General features: G+C 39.5%; 1 protein-coding gene across 2 annotated transcripts in view; it reads left to right on the top strand.

The window, feature by feature from the left end:
* Positions 1 to 5,661: 5,661 nt before the first annotated feature.
* Positions 5,662 to 17,965, top strand: part of ATIC (5-aminoimidazole-4-carboxamide ribonucleotide formyltransferase/IMP cyclohydrolase) — a 30,932-nt gene continuing 18,628 nt past the window's right edge. The window contains exons 1-7 of one of the 2 annotated variants that reach the window (XM_030852819.2): positions 5,662 to 5,791; positions 6,089 to 6,215; positions 7,376 to 7,452; positions 8,306 to 8,372; positions 11,981 to 12,069; positions 12,375 to 12,526; positions 12,859 to 13,015. In XM_030852819.2, coding sequence (XP_030708679.1) covers positions 5,773 to 5,791; positions 6,089 to 6,215; positions 7,376 to 7,452; positions 8,306 to 8,372; positions 11,981 to 12,069; positions 12,375 to 12,526; positions 12,859 to 13,015 — 688 coding nt within the window. In that variant the 5' untranslated portion in view covers positions 5,662 to 5,772. Of the gene's footprint in view, positions 5,792 to 5,865; positions 5,982 to 6,088; positions 6,216 to 7,375; positions 7,453 to 8,305; positions 8,373 to 11,980; positions 12,070 to 12,374; positions 12,527 to 12,858; positions 13,016 to 17,965 lie in introns of those variants that run through there. The other variant, XM_030852821.2, reaches the window with a different exon arrangement.

Below are 17,965 nucleotides of genomic sequence, written 5' to 3'. Positions count from 1 at the left end.
TGATACGCTGAGGGGCCAGACTGACATCTCCAAGCCAGACTTCTCTTTGTCATTTCCATTAACAACTTTGTCAGAAACCTCCAATGTAATATGTCCTAAACAGAGTTCCTTATCTCCCACCCTCTCCCACCACAACCACCCCCCCACTGTCACCTGTCCTTTTATCAGTGTCCCCATCTCAGTTAATGGCAGTTACTCAAAAGAGAAAACTGTAGTTATCTAAGATTCTTTCTTCTCTCATTTGCCACATCCTGTCATTCACTGATGCTATTGATTCTACCTCCTAAACATTACTTGAGTCTATTCACTTTTCTCCATCACTATTGTCACTACCTTAATCTAAATTACTATCAATTTCTCTTTGTCATTGCCTACATCCCCTCCAGTTTCCTTCCAAACTATTTTCCACACAGCAAACAGAAGGTTTTTTTTTTAAATTCAAATCTGTTGAGTTGATTCCTTACTTAAAACTCTTCAGTTGCTTATTATCATTACCCTTAGAAATAAGACTAAAATTCACTATTCAAATAGACCCATTCCAATACCCCAGCTATACCTCTGCCCCTTACTTTCTACATTTGAGATATACAAGGCTTCTTCCACTTTTGTCCGTAGATGGTAATCTTCCCTTCTTGACCTTTGCACATACTGGTTTCTCCTCTCTTGAATACAGTCTCTACTCCCCTATCTCTTCTTCTAGCAAACACTTACTTATTTAAAAGGTATTAGTTCATCGACAGATGAATAGATAAAGAAGATGTGGCACATATATACAATGGAATATTACTCAGCCATAAAAAGAAATGTAACTGAGTTATTTGTGGTGAGGTGGATGGACCTAGAGTCAATCATACAGAGTGAAGTAAGTCAGAAAGAGAAAAACAAATACCATATGCTAACACATATATATGGAATCTCAAAAAAAAAATGGTACTGATGAACCTAGAGGCAGGTCAGGAATTAAGACGTAGACATAGAGAATGGACTTAAGGACACGAGGGGAGGGGGAAGCTGGGGCAAAGTGAGAGTAGCATCGACATATATACACTACCAAATGTAGAATAGTTAGCTAGTGGGAAACAGCCGCATAGCACAGGGAGTCTCTCTAGGGATCTCCTTGCTTTCACCTTCACTCTTGCACAACTAGAGTGAACATGTTAAAACACAAGCTAGACCTCACTCCTGCTCAAAGCTCTCCAGCAGCTTCCTGTCTCAGTGTAAAAGCCAAAGTCTTTACAGTGGCCCAGAAAGCCCTGTACAATCTGACTGCTGACATTGCTCCTTCTTTCTTAGTATTGCTCCCTCTGTTGCAGCCACACTGCCCTCCCCGCCATTCCTTAAACCTGACAGGCCCACCCTTATGCAGGGCCGCTGCACTTGCTATTCTCTCTGCCTGGAATAGTCTCTGCCAAATACCTTATGACTTCCTACCCCTCCCCCATCATCAGTTCTTTAGTCAAATGTACCTTCTCAGTATGAAATTCTCTGATGAGACCACTTAACATTGCAGGTCTCTTCTGTCCTACCCTCTTCCCTGCTTTATTTTTTCCCGCAGGGATGAAATGTCTCCGTATCCAACACACTGTACATTTTATGCATTTCTGTTGTTTATTGACTATCATCTCCTCCTCTGAGATATAAACTCTGTGATGGCAGAGATTTCTTTTTTTTAATCTGTTTGGTCCACCTTTGCATCCTCATTGCATAGTAAGCCACCAGTAAATATTTTTTGAATGAATTTGTGAGTGAATGAATATCATCTTCAATAAGTATTCACCAGATGAACACTTGCCGTAACACCAATTTTGTATTACTCTATCAGCCATTAATTATACGAAGGCTAAATGGTTAAAATCCACATGCGCTCTAGGGCATTAAGTGTTTGCTTATTTTCTTTCTTTGGCCTTCTGACTTAAGTTATTTGCTGGGCCTAAGTAAGCCAGTTTATCATCTTTCAGACTTCAACTGCTACTTCAGTGGCATTAAATTTCCAAATCTATTTATCTTTAGCCTCAGGTCCATTCCTGATTTGCATTTGTATTCCCAAAAACTTACTGTATATTTTCATTTTGTTATTTATACTTCAAAATCAACATCTAGATATGTTGCCAAATTGGTCAACTAGACACATGCCAGGGTCCTAGCTGCAAGCCAAGACCTCTTGTCTCGGCCAGGGAAGTTGTTTTTCCAATCAGATTCACGCAGCCAACAGCAAATGCTGAGACTGGAACAGTACAAGCTTTTATTCGATAGCCAAAGAATAGAGAAGCAGGAACCTAGTTCACAAATCAACTTCTCAACCCAATTCGGGCGGAGACACCAAATATATAGGAAGGTTGAGGTAAAAGCAAGGGAATTGGAAAAAAATGGGAGGAATATTCATGAGTTATCCAAGAACAGGGGTGTGGTTTGGAATGATGCCACACTCCTTTTCAGTCTTTGTATGGGCTTTTGGGGTTGTTGTCATGGCAATGGTGGATGTGTCACTTAGCATACTAATGTGTTACAATGATCGTATAATGAGGCTCAAGGTCTACTGGAAGTCAAATCTTCCACCATCTGCGGTGTAGATGGTTCTAACTAGTTCTTGTTTTTCTTCTCTTTTCAGCTTCCTCCTGAAACTTAGAATATAATTGAATATAATTATATAAGAATATATGAATAATTGGTTTCCATTCGAGGGAGGGGCTGCGGTAGGATCTGGCGCAACAGCCTTGGTAACAGAAACGCAGATTTACCCAAATGCTCACGTTGACCTCAAATAAAAATAGACACACACCCAAACTGTTCTCTCTCTCTCTCTCTCTCTCTCTCTCTAATGTTAGTGATTTGCTTCACCAGCAACTCAGATGGCCAAGCTAGAAACAGTGGAGCCTCCCTTATTTCTTTCCACTTCATGTTTCCCTTATGCAGTTCATCGCCATGTGCTGTAGGTTTTACCCCTGATTTTCTCTCCAATCAATCTCTCCTTTTCCATGCTTTCAGGTCTTTGATTAGGGTTTGTGTGATTTCTTAAGTGGTTTTTCTGATTGCAGCTCTTCTAATTCATTCTTTGTATGTTTGCCAGCTTTACATTTCAGAACACCCCTAGTGAAACCGTGCAACTCAGATTGGGACTTGAACCCACGGTCTTTTAACTGAGATCACACACCTGGTCTCAGGACTTAATGAAGCTCAGGTTCTTGATGTCTTGTCCCAGAAGGAATTCAGTGAGACACAAAGTAATAGGTAAGAAGTGGATTTGTTTAGAGAGAAACACACTCCATAGACAGAGTGTGGGCCATGTCAGAAGGCGAGAGATGGCACCAGGGCATGGGGGTTGTCAGCTTTTATAGGGGTGGGTAATTTCACAGGCTGAGTGGGAGGAGTATTCCATCTATTTTGGGAAAGGAGTGGGGATTTCTAGGAATTAGGCCACTGCCCACTTTTTGACCTTTATGGTCTGCCTTGGAACTGTCATGGCGCCTATGGGTGTGTCATTTTGCTTCCTGATGTGTTACAATGAGCCCAAGCTCTAGCCATCTAGACTGAGGCTCAAGGTCTAGCCATCTTGGATCTATTTGGTTCTAATCAGTTTATGTCATGTCCTCAAGCTATGTCATTCTTTTAAAGGTTGTGCCCTGCCCCCGCTTCCCTCCTGTTTCACTAGAACCTTCAAGGAAAATGTTCAAATTCATTAATATGTCATAAGATAGTTTAACCTCTAGATTAGAGAGAAATTTTATTTATAATCCTTAATGCATTAATCCGATTATCCAAGCTCCTGGGAATCACTTTATATGGCAGACTATATCCATGTGAGTGGTAAACCCTTAGAGCAAGTTGGCCCCAAATGAGCAGCCTTACTAATCCTTAGAGTCTAGTAGGAGTTCACAGATTTGGGAGTAGAATGGAGGCTTTTTGGAGGAAATGATAAGTTTACACAAAGAATAAACAACATAGAAGAAAAACAGATAATAGCACACTTGAGAAATTGAAATTACTTATAAACATATCAAATGTTTTTAGATATATAAAGATGATTTCAGATTCTTTAAGCTTCCTTTGGGAGGGGTGTGAAGTAAGAAGAGAAGAAATGAAAATATAATCATTATAGTGCACGCATGTTCTTTTCTGTCTGTCTGGAACAGGAATGCTAGTGATAGACCCTTAGAAGGTGAGTCCACATCTTTATGAAAATATCTGTCGTTTCATTTCTGACACACTAGCTTGCTTGTGACTAGCATTTTTAAGGAGGGCATACTATGAAGTCCAGAGAGATACACACTTAGTCAACTATATCAAGGGAATGAACCAAGAAGGAAATATGCTTCTTTGTTACCCTTATTAGTCACTTTATAGTTTCACTATAAAGTCACTTTGTACTTTCAATAAATTAATTTGCATCTTACAATCTAAAGCTTACAGAACAAATATTATGCCTTTATTACACACAAGGCAACTAAGGTCCTCAAAGATGTAGTGATGTGGTCAGGATCACAAAGCTAGTAAATTCATTTACTCCTCTTGCCATTAACATATGAGATAGTTATCAAGTCTGAACTTTAATACTATGGCAGGATTAGTTAGAACTAATCTTAGCAAACATCATTAAATGAAGAGTTGTGTCTTGGTCTGGAACCCACAGTTCATTCTTTTTTAGTATATATGGCAGCATTCCAAAGGACCTCTACAAAAATCAGTTTAATCCCATGTTTTCTCTTTCTATTAGTATTTTCTAGTTGTACCTAACTATGTTGCTACACTTACATTCCATCATGAGCTCCTTGAGAACAGTGATTAATTGATATTCATCTTTGTCTTTCTGACACTGTATTTCTGCCATTCAGGAAGACAGGGATCAATAAATATTTATTACATTGAATACTTGAAATTCACATGCAGGAAAAATGCAGTGCCTAAGTGCTGTTTATTTTCCTCTTATCACTAAATCTCTGCATTATTTTCTGCTTTTTGTATCCTATAAAAACCTACAGTGACTGGCCAGGGAAATTTCCTTTATTACAAGCTATGAACTTTTGTCTTCCCGTTGGGGAACTAAGATCCCTCCAGCCTCAAGCCACGGCCAAAATAAAAAATGGCATTCCCCTCGCCCCCACCCCAACCATTATCATTCCTCTCATCCAGGCTTGAGTTAAATATTTACCGATTTGCCAGAAGACACCACCTTTCATAAGCAGATTTCAGGCTATTGTATAAGGTGGAATCTCAAATGAATGTCAATTTCACTTCATTTTGCCTCTGGGAACTGTGGAGTCACTTAATCTTTAGGCCTTCGTTTTACTTATTTTAATATATTGAAACGGGAGGAAAGCAGATGATTGCCAAGAGGCTTTCCAGCTTTGCTGCTCTAAGAACTTTTCCTTGTGTTTTTCTTGATTTCTCCGTCAGGGCTTCTGACGCTTTGATCAGCCTCCGGGACAGGCTACCCTGGGCAACAGGAGTTAGCTCCCGAGGCTTGGGGCGACCACATTTTGAGGGCAGGGACAAATCACTCTCGGAGTGTGAGACTGTAGGCGGTGATCCCTTGCAGTTCTGGATTTAGGAAGCCAGCTGCACCGCACCCCACCCCGCATTCCCTTACAACCCTGAGGCTCCAATTTCGCGTCTGAAATTGAACAGGGGGCGGGTTGGGTCACGTGACGGATCAGGCGCCCACCGGGTCCGCCCCGCCTCCTTCCGGCGTAAATTCTGGCCGCACCGCCCCTCCTTCCGCACGTGGCGTCTCCGCTTTTGTGCCCCGCGCTCCCCGGGGCCTTGCCGCCTGCAGCCATGGCACCCGGCCAGCTCGGTGAGCCCCTTGGCGCCCTGGAGGTGCCGCGCCATCGGCATCCGTGCTCCGCGGCACCCTCACCCCGGCAATGGCGGCGGCCGGGCGGGAGCTGCGGGGGCCCGGCAGGGTGGGAGGCGGCGCTGCGGTCTGCTAGGCCCCGGCCCGCGGAAGTGCGGTTCGCTGGCGGCAGGCCCGGCCCCGGGTCAAGGTCTGGGTAGTGAGGGCCTTGAGATTCCCGATTGCCCACCCGCCCCCTCCCCGGCCTTGAGGAATGTAATGTGTACAGCGAGTGATGAGAAATGTTTTCTGTTTCAGCCTTATTGAGTGTCTCTGACAAAACCGGCCTTGTGGAATTTGCCAGGAACCTAGCTTCTGTGGGTTTGCATCTGATCGCTTCTGGAGGGACTGCAAAAGCTCTCAGAGATGCTGGTCTGGCAGTCAGGTAAGGCACAACTTGCTTTCTAAGTTGAGTCCAATCAGAACCTAGTGTAATGACGTTGACCAGAAAGTAATGTATTCCAAGCACTGAGTAAAATAACGTTATTTACTCCTCCCAGCCAGGCTGTGAGATTGGTAAACTACTTAACCACCTTTGTGGAAGAGGGAGATGAGGCCCAGAGAAATTTAGTAACTTCTGTTCATTTTTACAGAGTAAGGAGTTGGGACCCCCAGAGTCCTCATTTCAGAGCCCTCCTCAGCCACAACAGATTAATTTAGGTGGACTGTCTGTTGGGCAAGAAGGAAGTTGTGATTTGCAGGATGCATATGATCTGTTTTGACTGGCTCGTTAGTGAAACTGTTGACATCATTAAAATTGAACTCTGAAAATTCAGTCTCTCTTCCCTTAGCATCTCTGGTAACCATGTTCAACATGTTGATGTGTTTCCTTCCAGTGTTTTTATAAGCATATTTTTTTTTATTTCATAGCTCATACAGAAGACAGATGGTTTTGCTTGTTGCTTTTTTCACATATTGTGGGTTTTTAAAAATTTGCTTGTAAATTCAGGCAGAGAGGGTTCAGGTCAGTTTGGTTATATGGATTGATATTGAAATGCTGTCTTTTATGTGTCCCTTTGTCATGTTTTGTGATTATCTTTTTCCAGCTTTTTCTTTTCATGTATTGAGTAAAAAGTTTTAAAATTTACATAGCTCAGTCCTTTGTTCAGTGTTTTGAAAGCATTCCTCACATACTTAATTTTGGTACTTCTTTTATTAAAGAGCTCAAACTTTTGATTCGGAATCTGTATTTGCATAGTGTTAACCAGTTATTCTAATACCAACACCACTTTACTAAACAATCTTTTATTGTCCCACTCATTTACTTTGCTGTCTTTATGCTTAAAGTTTAATCGTAAAAATAAATCCTTGCTTTCTCTTTAGTCTGTTTCTGAGATAAGAATATTAATACTTTGTTGTATATTGCCAAATTACTTGTGAGTTGGATTTATTTCTTAATATTTCATTAGTATGGCTTATGATTCATTTTCTGAATTCTGAAAATCCAGGCTCTGAAAAAATGTTGGAAGATGCTTTGGAATGGTGTAAAATGTAAAATGACAACTCAGCAGAAGCACCAGCAATATTCTGTTTATCTGTTTTCAGAGACGTCTCTGAGGTAACTGGATTTCCTGAAATGTTAGGGGGGCGTGTGAAAACCTTGCATCCTGCAGTCCATGCTGGTAAGTGGTTTATACCTTCAGTATTTTTTTTTTTTTTTGCGGTACGCGGGCCTCTCACTGCCGTGGCCTCTCCCGTTGCGGAGCACAGGCTCCGGACGCGCAGGCCCAGCGGCCATGGCTCACGGGCCCAGCCGCTCCACGGCATGTGGGATCTTCCCGGACTGGGGCACGAACCCGCGTCCCCTGCATCGGCAGGTGGACTCTCAACCACTGCGCCACCAGGGAAGCCCCGATACTTTCAGTTTAAAACAATCAGTTACTTTGTAGAATCAACAAAGGAATAAGGAAAAAGGCAGGTCATAGCTTAAAAAAAACTTACGTGTGAGGTTATGCTGGTTTTGTCACATGTGCTGCTAAAGTTCATAATACATTAGAACCTGTTTAAAATCTGGTTTGCTTTATTACTTGATGGATCCCTCTGCTTGCTATTAGTCCTGGCCTGATAAATAAGTTAGAGTATGATATTTCCTGCTGGAGTTAATGAAAATACTTAGATTTTAGAGTGTGAAAAAACTTTTATGATGATTCCAAACTTAGAATAAAGCATCACAGTGTAACTGACTTTCAAAGGAATTCTTTCAAAATGCTTCAGTATTTATGGGAGTACATGGAGTGATGGAACTGACAACAGTTATATGAAAATTCCTTTTATGTTTTGTTGCTCAAGAGAAAGGGAATCAGGAACTGATGCAAACAGTTTTTAAGTATACCCACTAATCTGAGATTTGTACTGTCTGGTATTCTTAATTAGGCAATGCTAGGGGCTTTAACTTGATTGATGGGATTGTGTTGGAAAGAAGTACCTTATTCTGACTTGTTTTTTGAACCTAATACTCTAACTTTATTAAATTAGGCATCTTGGCTCGTAATATCCCAGAAGATAATGCTGACATGGCCAGACTTGATTTCAGTCTTATAAGGTAAAAATTCAAAGTTGAACTTTTAATACATTAGGGATCAAAGACAAAGAAGCCAAATCTGGTGTCTCTTTTTAAAGGTCAAGGTTAGCATTAGGTTTAGTTTCCTGATCACTTACTATAAACATTTATTGAGGACATTTGTGACATTGTATGTGGGTAAATAAGCATTTTGATTTTACCAAATTTATATTACTAAAATACATAATTATGCTTAAACAACCTTTGCTTTTTTAGGAAGTTGTGATCTAAATTGTCATACATATAAGTAGCTTAGTTATTTGCATAATGATATTCAGTCTTTCTTTTTAATACATATGTATAATGGCTTTATTCAGCTTAATTCATGTACCATACAATTCCCCAGTTTAAAGTAGATAATTCAGTAGTTTAGTAATTTAGTATATTTAGAGTTGTACAATTATTACCACAGTTAATGTTAGAATATATTCATCACCCCACCTCCCACCCTGACCCTCCCCCCCCAAAACAACTCTACCCATTAACTTTCATTCTTCATTTCCTCCAACAACCTAGGCAACCACTAGTGTATTTTCTATTCTGGATTTACACGAACATTGCATATCAGTGTAATTGTATAATATATGGTCCTCTGTGACTAGCTTCTTAGCGTGTTTTCAAGGTTCATCCATGTTACAGCATATATCAATCCACTTTTTTATTGCTGAAAAGTAATTTATTGTATGGATATGCTCCCATTTACCAGTTCATCCGTTGATGGACATTTGGATTGTTTGCACTTTTGGATGTTATGAATAATGCAGCTATGGACATTCACGTACAAATTTTTGTGTGCACATGTATTTTCATTTCTCTTGGGTATAGACCTGGGAATGGAATTTCTTGGTCATCTGGTAACTGTTTAAACTTTTGAGGCGCTGCCAGACTATTTTCCAAAGTGCTTCATCAGTGTACATTCCCACCGGCAGTGTACAGAAGTTCTCACTTCTACGTACTCAGCAACATTTGTTATTGATTTTTTTTGATTCTAACCATCCTATGATGTGGTATCTCATTGTGATTATGATTTGCATGTCCTAATGAGGTTGAGCATCTTTTCACGAGCATAAGCCATTTGTATACCTTTGGAGAAATGTCTGTTCAGATGCCCATTTTAATTGAGTTACTTATTTTTTATTATTGAGTTGTAAGAATTCATTTTATCCCATTCTGTGGATTGTTTTCACTTTCTTAATGGTATCCTTTGACCATCATAAAAGTTTTAAATTTTGGTAATATCCAACTTACCTATACTTTTTCTTTTGTTGCCTGTGCCTTTGGTGTTATTTCTAAGAAACCATTTCATAGTTCAAAATAATGAAGATTCATGCCTATGTTTTCTTTTAAGAGTTTTTTAGTTTCACCTTTTATGCTTAGGTCTTTGATTCCTTTTAAGCTACTTTTTTTATATGTGGGTGTGAGGTAGCGGTCCAGCTTTATTTAGTATGTGGCTATCCAGTTGTCTCAGCATCAATTGTGGGAGAGACTATTCTTTCCCCATTGAATGATCTTGGTACACTTGATCTATACCTCCTTTATGCCAGCACCACGCCATTATCTTTGCGGTAAATTGTGAAAGTGATAAGTGTGAGTCTTTTAGCTTTGTTCTTCTTTTTCAAGCTTGTTTTGGGTATTCAGGGTCCCTTGCATTTCCATATGAATTTTAGGGTCAGCTTGCCCATTTCTGCAAAAAGGGGCATTGGAATTTTTGTAGGAATTATCTTGAATCTGTAGATCAATTTGGGGAATATTGCCATCCTAACAATATTAAGTCTTCCAGTCCATAAACATGGCATCTCTTTCTAAAGATTTATTTATTTATTTATTTATTTATTTATTTAATTTATTTATTTATTTGTTTATTTTTTTTTTTTTGCTGTACGTGGGCCTCTCACTGTTGTGGCCTCTCCCGCTGCGGAGCACAGGCTCTGGACGTGCAGGCTCAGCGGCCATGGCTCACAGGCCCAGCCACTCCGTGGCATGTGGGATCTTCCCGGACCGGGGCACGAACCTGCGTCCCCTGCATCGGCAGGCAGACTCTCAACCACTGCGCCACCAGGGAAGCCCCTAAAGATTTTTTAAAAATTTCTTTCAACATTGTTTTGTACTTTTTAAGGTACAAGTCATATTCTTTTTTTAAATTTATTCATAAATTTGTTTGTTTGTTTTTGTTTTTGACGCTATTGTACGTAGAACTGTTTTCTTAATTTTCCTTTTGGATTGTTCCTCGCTAGTGTGTATAAGTTCAATTGATTATATCCTACAACTCTGCTGAACTTATTTACTGATTAGTGCTAATGATTTTTCTGTGTGAATTCCTTAGGATTTTCTAGATACAAGATCATGTCACCTGCTAATAGAGATAGCATCACTTTTTTCCAATCTTGGTGCCTTTTATTTCATTTTCTTTGCTAATTGACCAGGCTAGAACCTCCAGTACAGGGTTGAGTAGAAATGGTGAGAGTGGACATGCTTGTCTTGTTCCAGATCTTAAGGTAGACCTTTCAGTCTTTCACCTTGAAGTATGATGTTAGCTGTGGGTTGTTGTTTTTAAATATCCTGTATCGTGTTGAGCAAGTTCTATTCTTAATTTTTGACTGTTTTCATCATGAATGAGTTCAGTTTTATCAGATGCTTTCTGTGCATCTATTGAGATAATCAGGTGGTTTTTGTCCTTTATTTTATTGACATAGCTATTACAATAATTGACTTCTAGATATTAAACCAACCTTACAGTCGTGGGATAAACCATACTTTGCTGTGGTGTGTACTTCTTTTTATATTTTACTGGATTCAATTTGGTAGTATGTTAAGGACTTTTTGGTCCGTATTCATAAGATACTGTTCTGGGTGTTGTTTTATGTGTGTGTGACATTTTGTCTGGTTTTAGTATCAGGCATTGGGAAGTGTTGCCCACCACCCCCCCTTCTGTTTTTCTTTTTTTGTTAGTTTTTACCAGTTGTGCTTATTTCACTGGGGAACCTGCCCACATATCTCCTCACATTGCAGCCCTAGGGGTGGATCTCTGTTTCACTGGTGGTGAATTTTAGATCAGGTCTGTCCTTTAAATTACTCTTTTGTCCTTTTACCATTATTGTGTATGACCTTTCTGAAGACAAAACAAATATTTCCCCTTTAGAATGACCTATCATTTTTCATCATTTTACACAATCCACTGGAAATAGAGTGTAAAATCCAATGTGGTAGATAATGGTGATCACATTTCCAAATTGAGGATATTATCGGTAGCTTTGTATTTTATTTCAGTTAAAATTTTGTTTTTAAATTTTGATGGCTTGCTAGGACAGTGGGAAGCTAAGGTGACCCAAGCAGCAACATTGCAATATGATTTGGAGGGAATAACGTGCATTGAGAGCATTTGCTGACTACAGCCCCTTCTGTATACCTATGCTCTTGCAAATGTGGGAGGTCCTGATGTTTCAGAGTAACTTTAGAACTTTAAAACGTCAGGCTCACAGTTGATATTTTAGGTCTTAAGGGGTTTGGTCATGTTAACAGCTACTGACTGAGGTGTGTAAACCACGGAAGTTTGAGTTTTTAGTGACAGCTGAATTCCTCTTTGTTTTTAGAGTTGTCGTTTGTAATCTGTATCCCTTTGCAAAGACGGTGGCTTCTCCGGCTGTAACTGTTGAAGTGGCGGTTGAGCAAATTGATATTGGTAAGTCAGAAAAACCATATTTGAAGACTGCTGGAGGAGACACTTCTTTACACTGTAAACAAGATGACTCTTGGACGTTCCCTATTGAGGGCCTAGCAGATAGTCGCCCCCCCCCAGATTGTGTTCTGGGATGACCGATTCATCGATATTTTCTGAGCTCTTTCTCTGTTTAGAGATTCATCTGGCTTATTTTTCTCTTATTTGTAAGGCAAGAATTATAGTAGAAAGTACGTATGCGTACAGTGACTTGATTTGAAAGAGGTGAAACTGATAAGAAAATGCAAATCGTCTTTTGTTCTTCAAAGGGGGAGTAACCCTGCTGAGAGCGGCAGCCAAAAACCACACTCGAGTGACAGTAGTGTGTGAACCAGAGGACTACGCGGCTGTGTCCTCAGAGATGCAGGGCTCCGACAGCAAAGACACATCTTTGGAGACAAGACGCCAGTTAGCCTTGAAGGTGCGGACATGCTTTTATCTAGTTCAGTGCTTGCAAGACCAACAGTACTCAGTTCTCACCAGATTACATCACCCTCCAGGGTTCTGCTTGGAGCTGCTATCCTTTTGCTGTAAATGCAAAGACCAACTATCAGAGAGGTAGTCTGTCAAAAGATTGAAAGAGAAATGGAAAGGGAATAATTCTTTGTGCTATTTATTATTATTTGGTGTCTTTCCTGCACAGGCATGTGTGCGGGCTGTGGGTTGTAGTTTGATATATACTACTTATAACCATTTTTACCTCACTTTCAGAAATACTGCAGCTATTTTCACAAATCTTAACTCTTATTCTAGGCTTTCACTCATACGGCACGATATGATGAAGCAATTTCAGATTACTTCAGGAAAGAATATAGTAAAGGAATATCTCAGATGCCCTTGAGGTATGGAATGAACCCTCATCAAACTCCTGCCCAGTTATATACCCTGAAGCCCAAGCTCCCAATCACAGGTAAAAGCTGAGCGTTAACGTGGCACAGTTTGCCGTGTCTGGATGTGTGTGTCTTTCTCTCTATTGTATCAGGTGTGATTCAGTTTTTAGAAGATAAAGTAAATTACGTAGTACCTCTTATAGTTGCCTGAAGTTTGAGCTGTCAGTGGGACTTGTGAACAAAAAATATTGAGATAATCTAGGGTTCTGGAGAGAAGTCAAGTTGAAGATACAGATTCGAATGTCTGGTGTGTAGATGGTTTTGAAGATGTAGGACAGGATGGGGTGGCTGAATTTTGGAGAAGACGGTCAAGACCAAACCTTGATGTGGCAGTGGAGAACCATCAGAGAACCTACAGAGTTTCAACCAGTCGGAATGCTGCTGAGAGCAGTAGCTATTTGATTTGGGAATGTTACAAACACAGTTTCCTTGGAATGATGGATCTGGAAGCCCAGTTACAATGGGCCAAAATAGGAATGTGAGGTTAGGAAAGAAGAATGATAAAGATAATTCTTTGAACAGAGAAATTAGTCAGGGCTTAAGGATTTGTAGAGTTGTAAGAGGGATTTTACAGTTTTTGGTTCTGTTTTGTTGTTAAGGTGGACCATTTAATGAGCAAGCACGTCCTACTCCCTGGTAGAAGGGAAGAGTGGGTCCAGTGGGCAGAGGAGAGACTTGTAGGTGTGAAGACTTCGGAGGGTTGAAGTTGGTGGGGGGCTGCCCTGGGTGAGAGCACGGACAGCTTCCTTCAGGCACTGAGAAGGCAAGCTCAGAGCGCACATTGGTAGATTGGTGCTGTTTACTCCCTGTTACCAGCGGAGAGAGGGGAGGAGAGAGAAGCAGTGCAGGAAGTTTAAGGAGCATTTATAATACTCTTTTCTTTGCTCTTGACAGTCGGTAAATTCTATTACTACTTTGCCTCAGGTATATTTGGAATCTTTTCTAATGCTGCCCAAGCCCGTGTGCTCAGCCCTAGAGTTGTGTGTGTGTGTGTGTGTGTGTGTGTGTGTGTGTGTGTGTGTGTGTGTGTGTGTGTGAGAGAGAGAGAGAGAGAGTGATGTTGATGACTGGTTTTCTTGTGATTGGAAACGAGAAGAGTTCTGTTTTGCTTCAACTGTTTAATAAATTAAACAACTTTAAACATTTCTCTATAGCATTTTCTCTTGTGTCTAAAGAGTTGTTAGTGTCTTTGGAAATTTGATAATTTGAAGGGGTTATTCTAACTAACTGAAATGTTTCAGAAGCCAAGTTTTCTCCCACTTACCACAATTAGTCTAAAGTATAAAAAAAGGGAGATGGGGGAGTTTTATAAAAGATGTCTCATTTAATTTTTGCATGTTGTATGTCTTATAGGATATTTTACTTTTGTTGTTTACTGTTTATTGCCTATTTTGTTTCTTCTATGCCTCTTGCATAAGCTCCATGAGAACAGTAATTTTTTTGGCCGCACTGCACGGCATGTGGGATCTTGGTTCTCCAACCAGGGATTGAACCCATGCCCCTGCAGTGGAAGTGCAGAGGCTTAACCACTGGACCATCAGGGAAGTCCCCTAAAAGAGCAGTTTCAGATTTACAGAAACATTTCCCAGAAGTACAAAGAATTCTCATATGTCCACCTTCCCCCAGTTTCCCCTGTTAACAACTTTGCATTAGTGTGGTACGTTTGTTACAATTAATCAATATTGGTTCGTTATTATTAACTAAGATCAGTAGTTTAGATTCAGAATATGTTGTACATTCTACAGGTTTGGGCAAATGTATAATGTATTCGCTGTGAAATTTTCCTACATAATAGTTTTACCACCCTAAAAACTCCTCCCCTTCCACCCCCCTAACCCCTAGCAACCACTATCTCTATACGTTTGCTGTGTTCCAGTATCATGTACTTGGAAACATACAGTATATAGCCTTTTCAGACTGATTCTTTAACTTAGCAATATGCATTTAAGTTTCCTCCTGTGTCTTCTGGTAGCTTATTACCTCTTATTGCTGAATAATATTTCCTTGTGTGTGGCTGTACCGCAGTTTATCCATTCACCTTTTGAAGACATCAAGAATGTTCGGATGCTGTTGGGCAGTTTATGAATAAAGCTGTTATAAACACTTGTGTACATGTTTTTGTGTAGACACAAGTTTTCAACTCATTTGGATAAATACCTAATATTTTCTATCGTATAATTCTGTTGTGCATTTTGTTTCCTTTCTAACTCCACCCGTAAGCTCCATGATGACAGTAACTTGGGTTTTTTTTTGTTTTTTTTTTTAAATTCAAAGAGCATTTTATTGTTTGGAAGAAGTATAGAGAAACAGATTAATGTTTGAATTTTTTTTAAATTTTTTTATACAGCAGGTTCTTATTAGTTATCCATTTTATACATATTAGTGTATATATGTCAATCCCAGTCTCCCAATTCATCCCCTGCAGCTCGCTTTTCCCTCTTGGTGTCCATACATTTGTTCTCTACGTCTGTGTCTCTATTTCTGTCCTGAAAACCGGTTCATCTGTACCATTTTTCTAGGTTCCACATACATGCGTTAATATACGATATTTGTTTTTCTCTTTCTGACTTACTTCACTCTGTGTGACAGTCTCTAGATCGATCCAGGTCTCTACAGATGACCCAATTTCATTCCTTTTTATGACTGAGTAATAATTGTATATATGTACCACATCTTCTTTATCCATTCATCTATTGATGGGCATTTAGGTTGCTTCCATGACCTGACTATTGTAAATAGTGCTGCAGTGAACATTGGGGTGCATGTGTCTTTTTGAATTGTGGTTTTCTTTAGGTATATGTCCAGTAGTGGGATTACTGGGTCATATGGTAATTCTATTTTCAGTTTTTTAAGGAACCTCCATACTGTTCTGCATAGTGGCTGTATCAGTTTACATTCCCACCAACAGTGCAAGAGGATTCCCTTTTCTCCACACCCTCTCCAGCATTTGTTGTTTGTAGATTTTCTGATGATGCCCATTCTAACTGGTGTGAGGTGATACCTCATTGTAGTTTTGATTTGCATTTCTCTAATAATTAGGGATGTTGAGCAGCTTTTCATGTGCTTCTTGTCCATCTGTATGTCTTCTTTGGAGAAATGTCTATTTAGGTCTTCTGCCCATTTTTGGATAGGGTTGTTTGTTTTTTTAATATTGAGCTGCATGAGCTGTTTATATATTTTGGAGATTAATCCTTTGTCCGTTGATTCGTTTGCAAATATTTTCTCCCATTCTGAGGGTTGTCTTTTCATCTTGTTTATGGTTTCCTTTGCTGTGCAAAAGCTTTGAAGTTTCATTAGGTCCCATTTGTTTATTTTTGTTTTTATTTCCATTACTCTAGGAGGTGGATCAAAAAAGATCTTGCTGTAATTTATGTCAAAGAGTGTTCTTCCTATGTTTTCCTCTAAGATTTTAATAGTGTCTGGTCTTACATTTAGGTCTCAAATCCATTTTGAGTTTATTTTTGTGTATGGTGTTAGGGAGTGTTCTAATTTCATTCTTTTACATGTAGCTGTCCAGTTTTCCCAGCAACACTTATTGAAGAGACTGTAATTTCTCCATCATATATCCTTGCCTTCTTTGTCTTAGATTAGTTGACCATAGGTGCGTGGGTTTATGGCTGGGCTTTCTATCCTGTTCCATTGGTCTGTATTTCTGTTTTTGTGCCAGTACCGTATTGTCTTGATTACTGTAGCTTTGTAGTATAGTCCAAAGTCAGGGAGTCTGATTCCTCCAGCTCTGTTTTTTTCCTTCAGGAATGCTTTGGCTATTTGGGGGTTTTTTGTGTCTCCATACAAATTTTAAGATTGTTTGTTCTAGTTCTGTAAAAAATGCCAGTGGTAGTTTGGTAGGGATTGCATTGAATCTGTAGATTGCTTTGGGTAGTATAGTCATTTTCACAATATTGATTCTTCCAATCCAAGAACATGGTATATCTCTCCATCCGTTGGTATCATCTTTAATTTCTTTCATCAGTGTCTTATAGTTTTCTGCATACAGGTCTTTTGTCTCCCTAGGTAGGTTTATTCCTAGGTATTTTATTCTTTTTGTTGCAGTGGTGAATCGGAGTATTTCCTTAATTTCTCTTTCAGATTTTTCATCATTAGTGTGTAGGAATGCAAGAGATTTCTGTGCGTTAATTTTATATCCTGCCACTTTACCACATTCATTGATGAGCTCTAGTAGTTTTCTGGTGGCATCTTTAGGATTCTCTATACGTAGTTTTATGTTATCTGGAAACAGTGACAGTTTTACTACTTCTTTTCCAATTTGTGTGCCTTTTATTTCTTTTTCTTTTGTGATTGCTGTGGCTAGGACTTCCAAAACTATGTTGAATAATAGTGGCGAGAGTGGATATCCTTGTCTAGTTCCTGATCTTAGAGGAAATGCTTTCAGTTTTTCACCATTGAGAATGATGTTTGCTGTGGGTTTGTTGTATATGGCTTTTATTATGTTGAGGTAGGTTCCCTCTATGCCCACCTTCTGGAGAGTTTTTATTATAAATGGGTGTTGAAATTTGTCAAAAGCTCTTTCTGCATCTGTTGAGATGATCATATGGTTTTTATTCTTCAGTTTGTTAATATGGTGTATCACATTGATTGATTTGCATATATTGAAGAAATGCATCCCTGGGATAAATCCCACTTGATCATTGTGTATGATCCTTTTAATGTGTTGTTGGATTCTGTTTGCTAGTATTTTGCTGAGGATTTTTGCATCTATATTCATCAATGTTATTTGGTCTGTAGTTTTCTTTTTCTGTAGTATCTTTGTCTGGTTTTGGTATCAGGGTGATGATGGATGGTGGTGAGTTTGGGAGTGTTCCTTCTTCCACAATTTTTTGGAAGAGTTTGAGAAGGATGGGTGTTAGCTCTTCTCGAAATGTTTGATAGAATTCACCTGTGAAGCCATCTGGTCTTGGACTTTTGTTTGTTGGAAGAGTTTTAATCACAGTTTCAATTTCATTACTTGT

The sequence above is a fragment of the Globicephala melas genome, chromosome 7 (genome assembly GCF_963455315.2).
Source record: "Globicephala melas chromosome 7, mGloMel1.2, whole genome shotgun sequence".
Lineage (NCBI taxonomy): Eukaryota > Metazoa > Chordata > Mammalia > Artiodactyla > Delphinidae > Globicephala > Globicephala melas.
The sequence above is the reverse complement of the archived record's forward strand: the minus strand, read 5'-3'. Positions and strand labels throughout refer to the sequence as shown.